The sequence below is a fragment of the Callorhinus ursinus genome, unplaced genomic scaffold, assembly GCF_003265705.2.
Source record: "Callorhinus ursinus isolate GAN/ISIS: 27379988/994484 unplaced genomic scaffold, GSC_fseal_2.0 scaffold13, whole genome shotgun sequence".
In the NCBI taxonomy this organism is placed as follows: Eukaryota; Metazoa; Chordata; class Mammalia; order Carnivora; family Otariidae; genus Callorhinus; species Callorhinus ursinus.
Genome location: NW_027397075.1, coordinates 7,079,535 through 7,092,046, shown reverse-complemented (window position 1 = coordinate 7,092,046; position 12,512 = coordinate 7,079,535). Strand labels below are relative to the sequence as shown.

General features: G+C 48.7%; 1 protein-coding gene across 14 annotated transcripts in view; it reads left to right on the top strand.

The window, feature by feature from the left end:
* The window catches only part of CLEC16A (C-type lectin domain containing 16A), a 200,126-nt gene that overhangs the window by 26,407 nt on the left and 161,207 nt on the right, over positions 1-12,512 (top strand). For all 14 annotated transcript variants that reach the window (XR_012380441.1, XR_012380442.1, XM_025855519.2 and 11 more), the window contains 3 exons: positions 2,449-2,623; positions 4,082-4,135; positions 6,993-7,106. Coding sequence is in view for 12 of the 14 variants with exons in the window: in XM_025855519.2 (XP_025711304.1) it covers positions 2,449-2,623; positions 4,082-4,135; positions 6,993-7,106 (343 nt within the window). In the remaining 2 variants the exon portion in view is untranslated. The remainder of the gene's footprint in view (positions 1-2,448; positions 2,624-4,081; positions 4,136-6,992; positions 7,107-12,512) is intronic.

Sequence of the window (12,512 nt, the reverse complement as noted above, 5' to 3'; positions counted from 1 at the left end):
GATGATACTGGGCAGTAAAAGGAAAGGAAGTGCTCACACATGGCATGCCATGCTTGGACCTTGAGAGCATGATGCTCAGTAAAGGAAGCCAGATGTAAAGGATCACACTCTGTATGACCCCACTGATATCATATGCCCAGAACAGGCAGGTCTGGAGAGACTGAGCATAGACTAGTGGTTTTCCAAGATGGAACAGGGGGTGTGTTGAGGGGAAATGGGATTATAGGGCTGTTTTGGGAGGAGGGGTTAAAAATGTTCTAAAGTGAATCAGGAGGACAGTTGGACAACTCTGCAAATGTACTAACAACCATTAAATTGTACACTTGAAATGGGAGAATTTTATGGTGTGGGAATTATATCTCTGTAAATCTGTTAAAAACAAACAAACAAACAAACAACACAACAGATTAAGATGGTGATTTGGGCCCCAGAATGATGAATACAAGTCCCAGAGCAAGATCCCTCCAAGTCGGCACTATTGATCTTTGGAACTAGGGAATTCTGGGTTCTGGGGGGCCATCCTGTGTAGGATGTTTTGCAGCATCCCTGGTCTCCACCCACGAGATTCCAGCAGTGCCCCTTTTCCAGTTGTTTCAACCAAAAACGTCCCCAGACATTGCCAGATGTCTCCTTTGAGGCAAAATCGCCGTCTGTGGAGAACTACTGCCCCAGACTGACAGCTTAGTGGAGCCCTGGAGAGAGGCTCACCTAGGCGGCTCGGGATGATAAGGGGATCCAGGAAGGAGGTCTCCTGGGGGACAGGGCTCAAGCCATGGAATATGAGCCCCAATACTGGGAAAGAAGCGGGGATAGGTGGGTGGCAGATCCGACAGGGCATTTGGGAAAACCAGGACATTTATGGAGATGAGTAGTTATGGATGTGACACATAATGTGGCACTTGATTCCAGAAAAGGCAAAAAGTTATTCCAGGAAGGAAGTGGACTCCTCATCCTCTGTGTGGCCCTACGGTGAATGGTCCTGATGATGTCAACACCACTTGTTGATGACTTGGGGGGAGGGGCGGAGGGAACGATAAGAGTTCCGTCATACCAGGCGGTCATTACACGATATCTAAAATGGCTCAAAATAGACGACCTTGAAGATTTTCTAGAGGTGTGGGTGGCACTATCCACAGAAACAATTCAAAAGTTAAAACCTGCCTTCTCTGGAGAGACTGGGCCAGAGCTGCTGTATTTTATTATCAGCTTATCAATACCCTTTAACTTTTAAACCCATCTGCATATGTTTTTTTAAACTAAAGGTTTAAAAAGTAAAGTGTGTTAACTATCTTGCTGAAGAAAAATTCCCACAGTATCTTACTAAATAGGGGAAAAGGTTGCAAAACATAGCGAATAAATGTTGTAAGTCTCGGCTGGATGGTGGGCTCATAGGAACTCATCATACTGTTAGCTTTTACAACATGTATTTGCTATGTATATTCATTAAATAGCTTATTAGAGTACACTAAGAATTATTAGTTATGTGAAAGAAACAACATTGATCCTATTTTTACTTTTTTTTTTTTTAAGGCACGTATGGTTAGATGGATAGATACATAATACTTGCATTTAGATGTGATTACAGGGGGACATAGAAATGGGAATAGGAAAACAGACTGTAGGGTCACAAGTCCCAAAATGTTATCTCTTAGTGGTTGGACTACAGGAGACCTTGATGTCTTTTGCTTTTTCTTCTTCAATTTCCCGTCTTCTGAAATGACCATCTATTACTTGAGTAATAATTATAATACAAACAAAATGTCTTACCACAGCTACATTGCTCCTTGCAACAGATACCACTTTGGGGGTAGTGAAAGTGTGCCACTAGCTGTTTTTGGGGTTCTGTTCTTGGCAAGTGTAAGACTGATGACCCATGGGGCCCAAGAAGCATGCTTGTTGCTTTACTGGAAAGAGACAGAGACCTCTGGGCCTGGGGTCGAGTGTCACCTCCTTGCGCTTTGCCCCCATATGGTCAGGGCCAGGGGGTTGGATGTGGTTGCTGAGGACTGCTTTTCTCTTTGGTACTCCTCTGGAGCATTTTAATTAGCAAGGATTTATTGCTCCATTAATACTCCTTATCTTGGGAGGCAGGGGATCTTGCCACATTGACTAGCAGCTACTCTTGTGGAATGGCTTGCTAAGGGAGCTGGATTTTGCTTTATTTACCCATTTTGTTTTGGGCTGTGGTGGTGGTAGTGGGTGAGTTGTGGTGAGGCCCCCAGAGGGTGGGGGGTACCCCAGGAGTCCCCTACAATTGATTGTGTTATACCTGCCCATTTTCCCTGTGTGTATGCCACCAGTAGGGCCAGTATAAGTGTCCCTTGAGCCTGTTTGTTGTGTGAATATTTGTTGTATGAATGAAACACTCCATCTGACCCAAGTCCCAGGCCAAGGCCCAAAGGCTCCGTGCTTTGGCTTCCAGGCTAAGGCTGTCCTTTTTCTTGGCAGACACCGGAATCGGGGGAAACTGAGTGACCTGGTGGCCGAGCACCTGGACCACCTGCACTATCTCAATGACATCCTGATCATCAACTGTGAGTTCCTCAATGACGTGCTCACAGACCATCTGCTCAACAGGCTCTTCCTGCCCCTCTACGTGTACTCACTGGAGAACCAGGACAAGGTGGGTCTGGGGGCCTGGCCCCACCATACCTGTGGGCTGAAGGCAGTCTTCAGAAGGGGGAAGGACAGTCCCCTTGAATAGGACCAAGCTTTGCAAGGGACCAGGGCTTGAGCCTGAGAGAGATGCCTTTCAAAAGCACACTGGTTTTCTTTTCCTTTCCTTTTATTTCCTGGGGGAGGCGGGGTAGGTGGAAAGAGGGGAGGCTGAGAGGGAGAGTGTGTGTGTGTGTTGGGGGGACAGCTATAAAAGTGAGTGGGAAAAGAACAGGACACCAGAAGGAAACAGGAAACCTCTATGAATTTAGGTTTTTGGTTTCTGTGCATCCTACGCTTGAGCTATTGTCATTCCTGGTAACTTTTTCTGATAGTCGCCAGAGTGACTTGACTTGCAGAAGATCCAGTCAGCCACAGAACTTGCACAGAATGGATGGGAAGGGTTGGAGCACACTTCGGAAAAGATCCCAGAGCAGTGACTGTCCACAGTTAGGCTTAGAATCCTGTGTGGGTATTGAAATGCACATCCTCGGGGGCCTGCTCTCCGTCTCAGGTTCTGGCTCTATGGATCTGTAGTGGACCTGCCGTCTGCATCTTTAACCTGTCCCCCAGGTGGCTTTGAGCTGGCCGTTCTCAGATCCTATCGTGAGAATTTCTGCCCAGTCCTTCCCAGAGTTAAGGGGCAGAGACCTCAGCAGGAGGCAGGATGGAGCCAGTTGGTTACTGTGCAGGGGCTCCAGCCTCTGCGGATGTGCCCCAGGGGGTTGTAGCTTTCTTTTTGGAGATGGAACATGGAGATTCTTTCTAAAAACCAGTAAATAGAAGAAAACTGCAGCTGTAACTAGATCTATCAGAGGCGGCTCGGGGAGGCAGAGAAAGCACAGGCCTTGGAGTTTTCAGACCTGGGTTCAAATTCTGCTTCTTCCCTTTCCTCACTCTGTGGCCTTGGCCAAGGCAGCTAACCTACCTGAACCAAAGCAGGGTCTTGAAGATCCTCACAGGGTTGATGTAGGATGGAGCACATTGAAGTTCAGTACAAACAAGGGACTTTCCCAAGGCCAGAGTGCCCCAACCCTTCCTTGGCCCATTTTGAAAGCTCTTCCTGAGAAGAGGCCTCTCCTGTGGGGCAGTGGGCTCAGTGCCCCAGCTGGGGGAAATTCACATTCCTAGTAATTTAAGGAGCTAGTTCTTCTCTTGGACCCAGCTTCTAATCCGTGACTAATGGTGAAGGATTTCTCAGGTGGAAAAACAGAGGCCTGGAGAATGGTATTGGATGGGATTAGATTGCGAATTTATTTTGCAGAGTGGACTTTTCACTAGTACCAGGAAAGAACAGCCTTGGGGGCGTGGGGGAAGTGGGGGACAGGCTGCCTCGCCTTCAGACAGGTGGCTTTTGGCTTCATGTATTTTGTGCTGCTCACGTGTGTGACCTGGACTTCTGTCTCTTTCCCTTAACCCTCACTAGGGAGGAGAACGCCCGAAGATCAGCCTGCCGGTTTCTCTCTATCTCCTGTCGCAGGTATGGTTCATCATTTGCCTGCTTCCCCAGCCACATTTGGGGGTCCTTTGGAGGACCAGGCCACATCGCCCTGTCTTCTTTCTGCAGGATCCCCCATCTTGAAGTAAAACAACAATAAAAGGAAGGGGAGGATCTCTATTTTTCAGACACAGAGTAGAGGGGCTGGTATCTTATTCGTGGTAGTGGGTAGAAATTGAAAGAAAAATGAAAAGTATATCAAACCTGGCACTTATGTGCTTGGTTTTTACCATGGGGACTGAGGTTTTCAAACAACCAAGGAGTGTTCTAAATACTCTGGAGATGTGGACGGCATGGGTCTTATTCATGGTATTTTGAAATAAGCCCCAAACTGCAGGACCCACTATGTGTGTATATCCCTGCAGCAGCCTTGGTTTAACAAACTTCGACTAATGAGGCTGTTTTTAAAGACTTTTGTCGTGGTTGTAGTTCCCAGATTACCTTCTGGAAGGTATCTTGTAGCAGCCTCCATTCCCAGATTTGTGTCTTGAGCCAGTTTGTCTGCCTCCCCCTCCTTAAACAAGTGTGTTTCCTTCTCGTAATTATGTAATATTTACAAGAAGGGAAAAACTCCATGGTGACCCAGTTACATAACTTTAAAAATATTTTTATTACAAGCAGTCCAGACTTTAAGTCCATCTCATTAGACTGTCAAGTAGTCAAACGTTTGACCAGAGTTCTGTTCCCACTTCTGCAGTGGCGCAGGTATTTATTGGCTTTGCCGAGAGAACCAAGGCCTTCTGCCCTTGGTCCCTGGGCCATTTGGAGATTGAGGCAGGGCTGAGAAGAGTCGCAGCCCCGGCCTCCCCTGGTGGCTAAGCCAGTCGGGGTCCACACGCGGCCTGCTCCTTGCTCCCCCCTCAGAGTCTTATGCTGGGGGCTCTGTTTGCCTGGAGTTCTGCACCGGTTCCCACTCCTTCTGAATGCCCCTCTGTGCGACGGAGCTCCATGCAAACCCCAGCCTCTCCTGGCACCCTTTTCTGCCACCTCATTACAAATCTGCCCGAACCTCCTGCTTGGGATTCTGGGAGTCTGGCAGGACCTGAGCAGCCAGATGCTCAGCCACAGGAATCCCGTGGAAAGCACTCCCAGGACCCTGTAGCTGTTGGAGCATTGCATGGGCAGAGTCTCCTCTCAGGAGTGTGGGGTCAGGCCACGCCCCTTCTCTGAGAACCCCTTTGCTCCTGTTTTCTTAGAGAAGGACTAGCAGCTCAAGCACCAAATGACTTGTCTCAGTATCTCACAAAAAGCATAGCATGTGATTTGGCATCCTCAGCTGGAGCCACAGGGCCCATCCTCCCCTGCGTTTTCAATTAGCTTTTTCATATTGATGCCCAAAATGTGTGAAAACCTCAAATCAGGTAGAAATCTCATATCTTTTTGTCCCTCCGTCAAAGCACCCTTACAAATTATTTAATTAGCACAGCTATAAAACCCAGAAAATTCACCTTAATGACGCTAATTTAGTGTGACCGGGGATGCTGTCGTTCTAGAAGTCTCCCTCTTACTTCCGTCCCCCAGGCACCAGGTGCCATTGCCCAGATGCAGAAGTGTTTCAGTGTCTGGCTCAGCTGCTGCTGCTGCTGCTGCTTCTTCTTCTTCTTCTTCTTCTTTTCTTCTTCTTCTTCTTTTTTTTTTTTAACAATGTTTGTTTTTAATAAATTTTTTAAGTTAAAAAGTTCAAACAGGTGAAAACCAAGTTTCCTTTCTACTTTTGCTTCATTGCCTGATTTCTGTCCCCAGAGATAAGTATAGTTATAGGGTTTTCCTGTGCCCTTCCAGAGACATTGCCTGCAGGGGGTTCTTAACTGGGGGTGATTTTGCCGCCCCCACCCCGGGATGTTTGGCAACCTCTGGAGACATGTTTGTTTGGGTAGAGGCCAGAGATGCTGCCAAACATCCCACAATGCACACGACAGCCCCCCCGCCCCCCACAATAACGAATTATGGCCGCATAATAGCGCCAGGGTTTAGAAATCCTGTTCCATGTGTATGTAAGCAAATGCAAATATGCACACACACCCTTTTTCTGTAAAAATGGTGGGTATGTCCCAAGCTGTGCTACACCACTGGCGTTGTCTTTATATTTTCAAACAAAGTAGCAGGTGTGTCTGAGCCAGCTTTGAATACTCTGATTCCCAAAGCTGTTCTTCTGAGCATTGGGCAACAGGGTGGGGTAGCAGGGCCATCCCAGACAGCGCAGTGCCTTCTGATTTTGCATGCTGGCACAACTAGGCCTGACTCTGGCTCGTGTGGCCTTCCTTCCCCACAGCGTCCACACCTCCCATCGCTGCCATGAAATCTTGGTGTGCTGAAACCCACCGCGGGGGTCAGAGCTCGTTCCAGCGATGGAATCTCTGGGTAGCCGACCCTTTGCCAAGTCCTTGATTAGAACAAGACTCGCCGGCCCCTTCTTTCCGTCTATAACTGAAATGCTGGGTCGGTGCCTTCCAGTCTTAGCATAATCAAATTTGACACTAAAATGCCTGTGGAGAGGAAGGAGTGTGCTGGTTTGGCTGCTGCTTTCCCACGTTGTTCCACATCAGCCGGATTTGGCTTCCCCCAGCCATGAGGGACAGTCTTGCTTTAATGCACTTCCTTCCGCTGGGGAGCAGCCAGCCAAATAGGCAACAGTCTGAATGAAGGAGGGGCCGACCCTGGATGGAGAGAGGCATCACTGGCTTCTCTTAAATGGGACCCATTCTTTGGATTTTGCTTCACGGGGAATGCTGCTCAACACAGGGCCTAAGTAGCCCAACCTAGTTGTTTCTGATCCAGAAAGGGAGAGGTGGAGAGATTGCAGGCTTTAATGCAAATCCGATGTCTTCTTTCTCACCAGGTCTTCCTAATTATACATCACGCACCCCTGGTGAACTCGTTAGCTGAAGTCATTCTGAATGGTGATCTTTCTGAGATGTACGCTAAGACCGAACAGGATGTTCAGAGAAGTTGTGTAAGTCATTAGCGTTGGGACTGTTCCTAGACCTTGATAAGAAGCCGCTGCTCAGTTTGCTCATGCGTGTGTTTCTCTAAAACCAGAAACCGCAACATTCTGCCTCTACAGCAATGATGATGTGTAAGCTGGTCTGGGATTCAAGGAACCTAATCAGAGTCTTGAAATGTGTACCCAGGAAAACCTGGGTTGGGTACTGAGTGGATCTGATTGATCGTATGTTATTGAACAGGAAATCGTACCGCTCTGGGCCCCAGGTTATGTATCTGTGAGACACTGTTACTGGGACGGAATGAGGGGATACTTGTCTAAGGCACAAATACCTACAGAGGCTGGACAGAGAACATCTATGCATGATGTGGGCCCCCATGAGAGAACAGTAGGGAAGGGTGGGGACTGTGGCAAATTGGAGAGCATATGCATCCTTTGTCAGTTCTGCAGGAATATGGGTGCAGTAGTTCCTGGTTTCCTCATGTTTCCAGAGAAGCTGGAAATCTGCATTTGAATGCCAACACTCCCGAGTTTTAAACGATCACCCAGCTGTGGCCTAAACAGAGCACATCTACAGTTTGTGCACGTTTGTGCATTTTGCACTCTGCTAAAGGAAGACTCCCGAGACTGGTGTTATGATTTCTTTCCCAGGTTTTCCCAGCCTGGCCCCTGTGTCTCTTGCCTGTCTTCCCTACTATCCTGCTCCTGTGTCCTGAGCTCCAGGCTTCCTTGGTACCAGTCCAGCTTGCTTTTCCCCCAGCATGCCCTGTGTTTCTGCCTCTGTCCCTATGACCTTACCGTACCTGCACCCTGGAAGGCCCTTGCCCCAGGTTCCCTCTGCTTGCAGCAGCTTTAAGCAGCTCTGGCAGGCACCTTGTCTCCTTGTATCTGTTGCAGCTTGGGCTTGGCATATGTATCTGAGATGAGCACAGTGTCTCACACAAAGGCTGTTTGGGGAGCACTATCTCTGCAACCGGTTTCTCAGGCAATAGGCACAAAGGTAACAGGGCTAGGTTTGCCCTTGGGCAGTCGACTCTGTTGCCATACCTGAGCTAGCAGGTGGGTGGAGTGTGATCCTGTAGTGCGAAAGGCCAGGACCGCCCGGAGTGCAGTGACAGGAGTCCCTGCCCTGCTGGTTTTTCTGGTGTGTGGCGGCTTGGCTGGGCCCCCTTTGGCTGTTGAAGGGAGTCATAGAGCCTCTGAAAAGGTTCCCAGAAACTTTCTGGCCTTGGTGGTGGTGGCATTAGTTCAGCTGAATTGAATGGGGCCCTTTCATGGCCCTTGTCTGGCCTATCCCTTCTTTGATTCATTCAACAAGTGTTTATTAAGCCCTTTCTTTAGATTAGGCACTGTGTTAGCTCTGTGGATATACAAAATCCTAAATAGTCTGTCTTGTTGGAGCTTTATAGCCCAGTAGGAGAGACTGATGTTGATCAAATAGACAAACAAATGTACTATCACAAGTCTTAGAAGTGCTCTGAAGGGAAGGAGTAGCTTTTGGCGAGAGGATGTAACCTAGCGGCGACAGGGGTGACGAATACTGAACCGGGAAGGGCTCCCCTCGGGGCCCGTGCCAGGACACCATAGATGAGCACACGTGGAACTGACTTGGTGTTTATGGAGCTGGAGACATTTCTCTGCAACTTTCTTAAACTCTGTCTTGCCGACTGAACGCAAGCGGTGGCATGCTGACTCCACAGAACCCACGGGGCCTCCCGGTCCGAGCTGCTGAGGCCTGCCAGCTCCCTTCACGCACATTGTTTCACCCCATTTAGAAAACAGGCGGAGCAGGTCCAACTCCAGAGGGCTGTTGGTGAGGATGGGAGGGAAATATATCGAAAGTGTCCATCAGGTACCTGACGGGTCCAGTCCAGCCCTCAGAACTGTTTGGTTTGGTCTTTGAAGTATTTAAAAGATAATTTTATGAATGACCAACTTTAACATTTAGGAAGTTCCACATATAACTCCAGATTTCGGGATTGCGTTGAACAGTCAGCAGGTCTGGTCCCCATTATACGCATGTTTCCGCAGCAAGCTTCTCCGAGGCGGCCCCCGCCATCAGACGGGGCATGTGTTTGCCATCGGACGTGCTCCCTCCCCATGCAGCCTCTACAGACCCGTACGGCATTTACATTAATAGCAAGCTGGAATGTGCTGAGTCCCTTTGGACTTTCTTTGGTCACTGCTCAGGCTTTGTCCCAGAAGGTCTTCCTGTAAGACATTCAGTGCCAAAGTTCGACTTGGTATTCCAAGAGATGAACGCAGAGATCTTTGGGGTGCTGGGGCTTGCAGGTTTTTTCATTGCGATTGATAGGCATGCAGTTGTGAGAAATAATCATACCCCTTGCCCTGGTCATCCTCTAGTGGTTACATCTTACAAAACTCTAGTACAGTGTCACAGCAGGATACTGGCCTCAACGCTTGGGGTTTGCAATTTGAGCAAAAGCAAATTGCACAAAGTTCCTGGCGACCGCTCAGCTTGGGATACCCACTTTGGTTGAACCCTCTAATGAGAGGGAGCCTTAGGAGATCTGTTCTTTCTCCCACCGGCCTCCTTTTGGGATGAAGTTCCTGCCTCCATTGTGATAGACACACAACTGCTTGTTGTAGTGGACGCCTGAACCAAAAATGAGATTGTTTTGAGTGTGGAAGGAATTGCCAGCCCAAGTGAAAGTGTCAGCTTTCTGCTTCCGGGTATCGCCTTTCCCTGGGTGCAGAATCGAACTTTGTTGTGTTCGGATGACTGCACTTGAAACTTGGGCAGAGTGGAGGTGAACCCCATTTATGACTTGCTTGACAATAGTCCTGGTAAGATTCACCTTCCTTCCCTCTGAGCAAGAACAGTCTCCTATTGTTTCCTGCCTAACTCGGATGTGGTTTGATCATGCTCGTTTTAAGTTTCTTGATCTTTTTTAACCTACTTTCTCCTTCCCGTAATTTGTAGATAAGTTACTGGTATTGCTTCATTTTTACCAGCAGACCTTTCACAAAACCAAACCAAAATTGAAGAGAGAGAAGCAGAGGGAAGAGCAGAGTTATTTGAAAAGTCTGTAATTTAGGGTTAAATTTAAAACACATCAGCATGGTTAGGTAAATGTCTAATTGAAATTCATCTGTGCATTAAAATCATATGGTTCCTGCTAAGAGCCAGTTCTTGCTATAATTCTAATGCAGAGCAGATCCTGTTTCTTGTTGAGGGAAATAGAGTAAGAGAACACTAATCCTGAAACTGCTAACGTCTCGTTATTTTTTGCAACATGAACACATAGATGAGATTATGGGATATGCATCGTTACCTACAGGTGCTTGTTTTTTTTTTTTTTTTTTTTTTTTAAGGGCCTGTTTTCATCCTCTGCTTCTGTGGAATAGTTTCCTTTGTTTTGCATTCATTCAGTCCGTTTCCGCAGCAGAGACGCAGTGGTGCATAGTAAGGATGCAACCCCTGGCCTCTTTGGGCTTCCCATGCCCCGTTAGTGGAGGGGGCCCTGTCCTGGAGATGCTGACGTCACCTGTGCCATCTTGGGCTTGCCAGAGATACTCAGGGGCACTCACTGCGGGAATGAGCAACTCGAAGGGTGAACTGGGGGTCGGGTCACAAGGGTTCTTGTGATGTTCTTAGTGACTCTCAAAACAGAAATAGCTTCAGAGCCTGACCCTCACGTGCCACCTTTTTGCTCCGTGGCAGGCTTTGGGGGAGGAGTGTTAGGGCCGATTGCTTTTGGTACTATTGTGCATCCCGCCTTACGGGACAGTCTAGCGGAGTGGACTCTGGAGTCAGGCTGCTCAGGGCCCCCAAATCCCGGCTCCTGGTCTCACTAGGTATGTCCCAGGGCAAGATAGTCCACTCCCCAGGCACCCGTTTCCTCTCTTCTCCAATTAGAATAATGGGCATGGGTCTGCAGAGAGAATTACATGCAGGGTAAAGTGCTTCTCCTAAAGCTTAGTGCACATCAAGACCTAAATATTAGATGTTATCGTTACAATGATCTTAGTTTCTGAAGCCATGCAGCAACCCCCGAGTCCCCTGCTTGGGACCTTCCTTCTTGGGATGATTAAGGTAGAGGCACGCTGAGAGCACCCCTTAGGGAGATGCCTTATGACTAGAGGTGCTGAGGGCACTGAGGGCCGGGTGGTAGCAACAACAATGACAATTATAGCACTAATTGTTAAGTGTTGCCTTTTCTTGGCAGTGGGCTGAGCTCTGTGCATTTCTGGCCCTGCAACTTAGCCAGCCCCAGAATCGATCTCTGGAAAGTGCAAAGGCTTAACCAGCTTAGGTGTGTTCCTGTGGTTGGCTGGCTGTGAATTCAGAATGGGGACTGAGAATCCTGGGTGCAGAATAGGCTCGTTTGTCCCCAGACGAGGATGTCGACCACCCCTCTGTAGGCACCAGTTCAGCCAGTTGGAATGGTCTCCGGATGATTCTGGGAGGATCCCAAAGAGTGCATGAGTGCACACCTCAAATGTTAGCCGCCAGTTCTCTGCATGACACCCATCTTTCCTGGGAGCTGGATCTGCTGCTAGCAGAGCACTCATCGGGTCAAAGCATATGGAGCTGGCAGCTGAGAACCTAGCAGCCTGCCTCCTCTGCTTCCATGTTTGCAGAAGCAGAACACTAGTCATTGGCTTGGGTCCCCTGGTCACTGCTGCAGGGCTGTCTTTGCAAACCAGGCTTGAATCAGACGGCAGCCAAGCTTCCTGCGCAGTGAATGCATCATGCAGAGTAGCCCCCTTTGCAGCCCAAGTGACAGTTACCCTGAATCTCTCAGTGACCCTGACCTTACTCGAGATCCCTGGCTAATCAATGCGGCTTCTGAAGCACACACATTCTTCTTCCTGAAAGTGGTAAGAGGCTTCTGGGAGAGGGCTGATGGTGCACACCGAAGGAAAAAATAGACCACTATAAATCAAAGGCCTTAATTGGCACAGATACAAACATTCCCACAAAAGAATTCAACCTCATTGTGTATTCTTTCTTTCTTGCGGGGCCATTGTGGTCTCTCCCGTAATCCCTAAATGGAATGGTAGTTCCCATCACCACTGTCGCCTGCAGAAGTAGTGAGTGTGGAGGTGCTGATTCATGCGTAAGAGGATGTGACAGAATCAAAGAGAATCCAGAGTGCGTCACTTTCCACTTACCAAGTAGGGTGCTGTTGTGGATGAGAGACCTCTTAGAAAGTCACCTCTTCCTTTCTCCTATGCAGGTGGGGCTGGACAATGGACGGAAGTCCCATAGCGGGGAGGCTCACTGGGGGATAGCCTCTAGCCAGCACTGCAGGGGATTGCACCTGAGGGCCAGGGAGGCCGGTCCTGGTCCATTGGGCCCAAGAAGGGCCAGGGGTTCTTGGAATGGCCATATATTGGAAGAGCCAACAGGGAAAAGCAGCATGGGCGAGGTGGGAGTGGAGAAGATTC